The sequence below is a fragment of the Cenococcum geophilum genome (assembly GCF_001692895.1).
Source record: "Cenococcum geophilum 1.58 unplaced genomic scaffold K441scaffold_3, whole genome shotgun sequence".
Taxonomy (NCBI): Eukaryota; Fungi; Ascomycota; class Dothideomycetes; order Gloniales; family Gloniaceae; genus Cenococcum; species Cenococcum geophilum.
This window is the reverse complement of record NW_027137561.1, coordinates 4,959,646-4,968,539: the sequence shown is the minus strand read 5'-3', so window position 1 is coordinate 4,968,539 and position 8,894 is coordinate 4,959,646. Positions and strand designations below refer to the sequence as shown.

The window sequence follows — 8,894 nt, the reverse complement described above, 5'->3', positions numbered from 1 at the left end:
TTTAAAGTTTTAGAGCCGCTATTAGCACGTATAATGTGCCCCAGAGCACTGCCCGGTAACGCGTTAAGGGCATTAAACTAAAACGCGATTCTATTGCACTAAATCGCCGTCTTACACCAGTATAAGAAGAGACCCTTAAGCAGTGGATTCTATTAATGGATTAACGTGGTATACTACTATAAATGGCGACCGTACGGTAGATAGCTAGCCTACTAGCTGCCTAGTACCCTAGCGTATAACTAGTTGGCAAGTAATAGGTATATAACTTTATTAAGCGCTATAATAACCTATAATCTAAATAGAATCGCAAATATAACTACTAGCGTACTAAATATAAAGATCCTATACTTCTTTAGGCCTAGTTTAAGCGTATATAAGATATAATTATATAATATAGGATTCTAGATAATAATATCTGGAATTTTAATAAAACTAGCTTCTAGATAGGTATTATTATAACTATAAAAGTTATAACTAGAACCGACCGTACTAGCTAATCTAGAATAGTACAGCTAGGCAATTAGGAGTGGGTTATAATTATTAAATATATTAACGCGTTAGGGGGTATAATTCCACCACTAGTTATCTTTAAAGTAGTAATATACTAGGCTTCCTAGTATAAAGACGATATTATACTATATAACTAGTTAATTGGTATTAGTAATAATAGTTAGATAATAAAAAAGATTGGCCTAACCTAGCTAAATCTATTCTATAAGTATATAAAGGATTATACGGTTAGCACGCATTAACTGCTAGTACTAGATGGCTATAATAGCTACGTATTACCAGAATTCGACTAGTTCTGCCTAAATTATTAAATAGTTGTCCTCTATATACCAGCGCATTTATTATATCTACTACAACCGCTAGATATAGGCTGTTTCTTAGCCCTTAAGTAATTATACGGACGCCTTATAGAATAGCTTATGGGCCGTAGGGTTAACTATATTAATATACGCGAATTCCTGCCACTATATAGGTAGGCTAGGCAGGCAGTAATATATTAGAACAATATATAGGTAGGATTCGCGGCTACTGGCCTAGTTCTATATAACCCAAATCACGTGCTAGAACTACTACATACCGAATATTAGACGCCTTTACCCTAATATTGTCCGCGATTTAATATATCTTAGGTAGCTAAAACGCCTTATAATATTGCCGAATTATAATAGCAGACAGCCCTAATTAAGCGCTATCTTAAACGGCGTATATATAGCCTACCGAGTCCAATAGAATAAGCCTTTAGCCAGCTTGTTAAGGGGTACGAAATAGTAATATTAAGCGCTGTACTACTTGCAAGCGAAAATAAGAGGCTACGCACGGAAAATCAGTGCTAGAAACGAAAGAGAGCAGCTAGGCGCATGTATATAGCTAGGGGGGGTGTTTTATTAGGAGTAGAAGGGGCCTCTCATGCACAAGCTGCACAGGAAGAGGTAGTAGGGGGGGTGGCACAAGCAGCGGCCGAGCAACCGCAACGAGCACCACGTAAATGCAGCGTATGCTATTCAATAGAACACACTGCACGTACGTGCCCTAGACGGCAGGCAACTAGCTAGTAGATAGCTACACCAAATATAATTGTTCGTGGTTGAGTATTTCGCATTATTTGCACTCGGTAGCGGGGCAGGTGGGCAGGATGCTTGCACGGGCAGCTTGTATGCAGATTACGTTACCCCAAGTTTTCCCGGAAATTCCTAATCACCATTATGGATGCTAGTTCAAGGTGGAGACATTCTTTAGATACCATCCACTCGTTCACACCAAAGTACGGTTGGAACTATAGGGATCACGTGTTGTTTCTGCACGGGCGCTTGATATGCGTAGATCTTTGTCGTTACGCTACATTGAATTTTTATAGCAAGTGGGTAGAGGACTTCAATATATTCACTGAATTGGATACACTAGCTAGAACAGGGCGGATAGTCAAAGCAATACTAGATTTTACGAGTTTCTACAAAGGGCCTCCAAGGTAAAGATACTTTTCCGCTAGACGGCGGCATTATAGTATTTGCTAGCGAGACTCAATCTCGGAAGGAGGCATGCACCAAAAGGGGTAGTTCGCCCGCCGACGTGTCCCTCCAGAGCCTTTTCTTCTTGCCTGCATAGCGTCCCGTTTGGTGGATGCCGTTGGCGTCGTGCTTAGCAGCATAAAGATTAGTGTTGGCAGCGAGCAATTCAAATATAGGAAGACTGAAGAAAGGAAGGTCCTCAGCGGTAGGTCCCACCCGCTTCTACACCCCTCTAATGAGCCCATTTCCTAACAATCTAGTGTAAAAATGTGGGATTGGCGCTCAGAATAATCAGTAAGATCAATGGGAGACTCATTTGGAGGACCTTCGCAGCTACTAGCAACGACGCTCTCCTCACTGATTTCCTTACTAGCTCGCTGAGCAGCAATATAAAACTTGTGCGAAAGGTTTACAATACGCATAGGCTCCTCGGGAACATAATCCATAGGCTGCCAGTTGGTAGGGACAGATGGAAGGCCTAGCTTTTGAACCTCATCAACTGACAATTCGGGCAGAGTAGTATCGTCCACCTAGTCCTCATCATTGCCTTCACCAGCTCGCTCACCGCGCGGCTCGATTATAGCTCGAAATCCTGCCTCCTCCGCCTCCTCTGCATCCTCGTCCTCGTCCATCACCCCCGCCACCTGTATACTATATGGCGACACGTACTGGCGCTGCGGCGTTGGCGAGTCCTCACCCGCAATCAGCGTCCCGCACGCGGGTTGCCCGATCAATTGGTGAGCCGTGTATATACTGAGGCGACTGGAAGGACTGCATAAAAGCCGTCCAGGCGGGTGTTAGCGAGGAAGAGCTTGAAAGATCCATTGATAGGTAAGGGAGTCGACAGTAAATGAGATTTAATTGATATGCATCCAAAAATCAACATCTGCTGCCTCAGCTCCGAAATCGCTGAGCGGCAGATTCCGAACGCCAGAGCCAAGTTTATTACAGTATAGAGGCCACATACGTGGCTTTTGGCGTTAATCCGTCGCTTGACGGCGCGCGGCAACTAAAAGTCCATGAATTCAGGCACACGAAGGGACACCATGCCGAAACTCCCAGACCCCAATCAGTTCTTGCGACCACCACCGTTCAACTTCGTGATGTGGGCCTTCCCATTGCATGACGCACGGCTATGTCTACATCGCGGCCTTCTCTGAAAGAACACCAGCATATCACACCGCCTTCAAGCTTCGTAGGCGCGCCTTTGACGCCTCCGCTAGCGGACGAGAAAGCCTTCACGCAAGCTCCCTGAGTCATCGCGCTTTTCAAGGATATCCAAGCTGGAAGACACATCAAGCATCACCCGTAAACGGAATTTCAGCTTGCTTAAGGAGAATACGATAAGATAGAGCGTCAGCTAAGTCGAGATAAGTCATTATTTGGATACGTTAAAGATAAGATATAGTGCGTGTGCTCAAGGAATAATAGGAATGGCAACTAATGTCACGAAACTCGTATTGAGCTGTTCATTGATGAAATGGGTTGATTGATTGATAATCTTGACTTGATCGTTTCTTGATTGACCTAGGGCCCCTAGGGCTCTGAGGAGATTTACACTGCACGTGCTCCGTGCACGTGACTCGTGCACGTGACCCACGCCTTTAGAGAATACAGATTATCTGACAACTAATGATAGAGATTGGATAGATATAATTACAACGGGGAGAGCCATCGACTTGTCGTTCGCATGCCGATTAGCGTTCACGAGCTTTCATTAATAGTGTCGAGGACGCGATTCGAAGTCAGTTAAAGATAATTCGCAGCGGATTAGATAGGGCAGCCCTCTTTACGTAGAAGGTGCGGGTAGCCCAATCAACTAAGATCTTTTTTCCTGCAGATAACGCTTTATCTAGTATAAAGTCCAAATATAAGCTAAATACCTCTTTCTAGCATAATAATACATAATACTTAGGAGTTATAATTAAAGCAGCATATTTACGGAAAGGAAAAGGCTAGGCCGGCTTACTAATAATTATCTTCTAGACTTAGATGCTAACGTACGGGTCGTTATTAGCCTAGACATTAAATACGGCAAGAAAGGTTCGCGTAAGGCAACGTTATTAGTATAGCGAACTTATCTGGCCTATACTACTAATAGGGATAAGTTATAAGTGGTTTAAGAAATTACGGATAAGGTATGCTCTATCCTAAGACAGTATGTTTTTATCTATAGGTTTTAACATTTATAGGCGTTCTATAACGATTAAGGAAACCCTATAGATTATTTAGGTCTACTACTTTAACTATCCAACTTTACTTATAAAGCGCTTACAAAATAAAATTAGTTCCGGAGATTAAGAGATATCCTTATCTATAAAGCAGCTTTATTAATTCCTCGCTATTATAGAGGAAGAGATCTAAGGGCGAAAAGCGCTTATTAGAGACTCTTCCTAGAGTTAAGAAACGTAAAAGATTAGAAATACCCCTAGAGCGGATGGCTTCTAATAATAAAGCGTGGTATATTAAGTAAGAGAAGAGAGCCGCGAAGCGTGTAGCGGAGGATAGTCCTAATTATAAGGATACGTAAATCTACAGTTCCTCAGAGTAAAGGCATACGGCTTCAGTTGCTGCTTGTAATCGCGTTTAACACCTTAGCTTTAGAGTACGTTTCGTATATATACTTATTCCCTAATTTGTTATAATATCTAGTAAGGTTAGAATACTATTTTAACATTCTTAACTGTAAAGCCTAGGGTCGTTCCATTATTTTCCCTTCGTAGGCAATTAAAGAAATATTATTTAGTGTAAATAAGAAGGATAGGAGCTTAGAAGATAGGCTAGGATCTAAAACCGTAGATAGAAAAGGGCCTATAAGGGCAAAAAAGGGAATTACAAACCTATGTAAGTACGGATACTAGTGGCTCCTTACATGTGTTCTGCAATAGAGAATGGTTTTATGGTTTTATATTCAAGCCCTATATATACTGGTAAGTATGCCTCGTTAAAAGGGTCCCAAGCTGGCCTAGGTTGCGCTTGCTATAGGTCCCGTCTTAGTTCCCAAAATGGACCCCGCTCTAAGAGCCTGGTTCTGGACCCGAGATCTATTATAGCCTAGCTATAGCTGTGCTTAGACCTTCTTAGCACCTACCAAACTATCTATATGCTATTTATTAGATATAGAAAGATAGCAAGTAGGTAAAGAAGAGGTAGAAGATAGCTATAGTAAAAGGTAGCTATAGGGGTAGCTATAGCTATAGGGGAGGAAGCTATAAAGGATAAAGGAGAGATATGGGACGAGGAGGCCCTATTTAATGGGATGGTCTAATACTTAGTTATAAATAGCTACGTCTCTACTATTATTAAGCTTTATATATAGCAGTTAGAAGGTAAGGCCTTACTACTCCTATAGGAGGCGAAGCTCTTAGTAGTTATAAGAGGCTAACCTAACCGGAACGTATAATTATCTAATTAGCAGTATTACTAGTAAGTAGAAGGTAAGTTAAAGATAAGTCGAAGGTAGAATAGGTTTTACGTATTAAAGGACAAATACTTCTAACCACTTCTATTTAGAGACTAATTACTAGTTCTTCTTTAGAGGAGAACTAGCTTCCTATATAATCCTTTTAAGATACTAGTAAAACCTTTTACCCCTATCTATTTAACTATATCTTCTTTAGGATATAGATAGGATATTAATAAAACCTCCTACTATTTTATCTAATATATACCTCCTAGGGGATTCTATTATAATTGCCTTCCCTTTAAGGGTCTTAGTCTTCTAAGACTTCGCCTCTTAATAAACCTTTATAGAGTTCCAACTAAAACTACTAGGGAAAGCTCGTAGTAGAAAGGTACTCTATAATACGGCTTATTACTAGCGCTTTACTAGTATAGAACTTTACTTTATCTTTATTTCTCTACTCTTCTTCTACCCTAGCTCTTTATAGTACTTTTATAATAGAATTTTAATAATAATAATAAAAATTTAGTAGGATTTACCTTCCTAATTATAGGAGCTTGTTATAAATAGATCTAGAGATTATCTAGTGCGACGCGTTAACTAGCTATTATCCCTATTTACCTAAAATAGGTTTTAATAATATCGTCTTAATTTTAATTTCTTCCTATTTATAAGCCGTTATCTTATGCTTATCCTTCTATTAATAATACTATTTATCTTATTTTTAAATAGACTATTTTTTATTATATCTTAACTTTTAGCTTCTATATATTTCGCTTCTATATCTTTCGCTTCTATATCTTTAGCTATTCTTTTACTACTACTCTATTATCTTCTTATAACGTATCTATAAGTAATAGGATCCCTACCTTATCTCTTATAATAATACTTACTTCCTAGAGTATTCTCTTTATAATAGTTTATAGTTATACTATATTTCCCTAGACCAGCGGCAGTATTATTCCTCTTTTAATAGCGCCTTAGATAACTTCTATTACTCCTATAGTAGTTTCCCTAAAATACTATTATTACTGCATTTACGCGCTTACGCTAGACCTATCCCACTCCTATAAGATACTATACTCTAGCGAAAATAAATCTAAATATTCCTATTACCGTAGCTAGAGAAAGGCCTACGTTCTAGTATTTCCTATTCTATTCTATTCTAGATTTTACTAATTATATTAGATTCCCGCTATCTACGCGTATAAGACTTATAAGCTCTAGCGCGCTATTAGAGATTTCCGCCTATATCTAAATAGTAATAATAGGGATAGAAGGTATCTTCTATTACTTATAGGCTCTTTAATTTAATAAGGGTTTCTACTACTATAGAAACGCAGTAATCTTAGATATATAGTATCTAGGAACGCATCTATAAGTAGCTTACTCTTATAAACGATAATATTTATACTCTTACGCGGGCCTTTCTAGCTAGGTAAGTTCCTCTAGCGCTATATTTAGGAACTATACTAACTCTTTTAGCTAACGGCTTTCTAATCCTTACTTAGATACTAATTTAGAGCCTAGGGATAATACTAAAAATAGTAACGAAAGTTAAGATAAACATTCTCTACGCTAGTCCCCCGCTTATACTAGTCTATCTAGTTCCTATTACTTAAAGAAGAATATTAGTAAGAGTGCTAATGCTTTTAGGGATAGGAGTGCTAATAATACTACTAATAATAATATTAAGATAGAGGAGGAGGCTCCCGTTGCTACTGCTAGTAGTTAAGTTATTATCTTATTCTTTCTTCCTTCTTATAGTATAGCTTTATATAGTACCTCTTAGATACCTTTAGAATACCCTATTACTAGGAATTAACTTTATACTTTAGGGATACCCTTATTCTAAGCCTTAGTAACAGTCTATATAAAAGTAGTATACTACTATAATCCCTATATATAATAAATAGGTAGTATTACTATAGGTGCTTTATAATTTCTTAAAGTTTCTAATCCTTTATAGGCTATCTTTTTACTCCTCTTTATACTATTAACTCTACTATATATCTTTAGTGCTAGACTAGATACTCTCTTTTTACCCCTAGGGGACCTTTCTAAATCCCTAAAGCCTTTCCTTATAGTGCTACTACTTATTCTTAAATAGCGTCTTCTTTAGATAGTATCCCTAGTAGTTCTCTTATAGATCCCTATAGGCTTCCTCTTATAGGATTCTAAGATCCCTATTATAATAGTAAAACGTTTCTATTCTTAATGCCTATACTTAACCTTATAGTTTTAATTTATAGGGCCTTCCCTATTATTTTGCCTATAGTATATCTAGAGCTATTACTAAATCTTAGCTTATAGTCTTTAGGAAAGTTTTAATTACTATATTATATCCTAGCTAAAGGTACTCCTTAGGCTCCTAACTATTATATACCTAGAAGTATCCTTCTTAATAAACTAAAAATTCGCGCTTCTTTTAACGCTATCTTTAGTCTAAAATATCTTTTATATTCTATTCTAGTTCCCTATTAATTTTACTAGGTAGGGGTAGTTCTATACTATCTTTTCTTTAGTATAGCTTTAGTAAGGAAATATAAAATATAGAATATATTAGATATAATTTCGGCAATTCTAATTTATAGGCTTAATTTCCTTTAGTTTTCCTAACTATTTTAAAGAGTCTAAGCTACTGGTAGTCCAGCTTCTTCTTAATACGTTTTATTTAGATATTTGTTATAGATAGTAAGACTTCGTCTCCTATCTTAAATTCTTTTAGTATATATATTTTATTATAGTACCTTTTTTATACGGCCTAGGCGTTTAGTAAGTACTTTTTAAGTTCTTCTCTATAAATTCTTATTTACTTAATTCTCTCGGACGCTGCTAGTACCTCCCTTTTAGGAATAATATCCTTAATATTCTAGGGGTTATTTACTTTTACCCTAAATAGTGCTTTATAAGGGGTTATTTTTATACTACTATAGATACTTATATTATATACGTACTACGCTAGAGCTAACTATAATATCTAATTATCTTACTAATAATTAATATAGCAGCAGAGGTAGTATTCTAATAACGTATTTAGATACTCTATTAGCCTATCTATTTATAGGTAAAAGGTAGTACTTATCCTTTACTATATTTTTAATAAGAGATAGAATAAAGACTAAAATATATTATTAAATATAGTACCTCTATTAGATATAATTCCCCTTAGCGTACTAAATAAAAGCTACTATTCTAAAAATAGGTCTACTAGTTCTACTACTATAATCGTTATTATAATAATAAAGTATCCTAAAAACTTTAAATATCTATTAATAATTACTAGGATAGTGTTAGTAACCTCTCTAGTTCTTATTTTAGTAGGGGGTAAGTCTATAATAAATCTATTATTAATTCTAATATAGGTCCCTATAGAATATAAAGTACTAATAACTTACTATATAGGCGATACCTAGATATCTATACTCTTTAGTATATATTATATCTTAATATATAGTCCTTAACCTCTTTAGATA

The 8,894-nt window shown here is 36.8% G+C and overlaps 1 protein-coding gene across 1 annotated transcript; it reads left to right on the top strand.

The window, feature by feature from the left end:
• Positions 1-1,119: 1,119 nt before the first annotated feature.
• K441DRAFT_725636 (uncharacterized protein) lies at positions 1,120-1,608 on the top strand. The gene has a single exon (XM_067654128.1). It carries the CDS (start codon positions 1,368-1,370, stop codon positions 1,560-1,562), a length of 195 nt encoding a protein of 64 aa, XP_067509515.1. The 5' UTR covers positions 1,120-1,367; the 3' UTR covers positions 1,563-1,608.
• Positions 1,609-8,894: the final 7,286 nt, after the last annotated feature.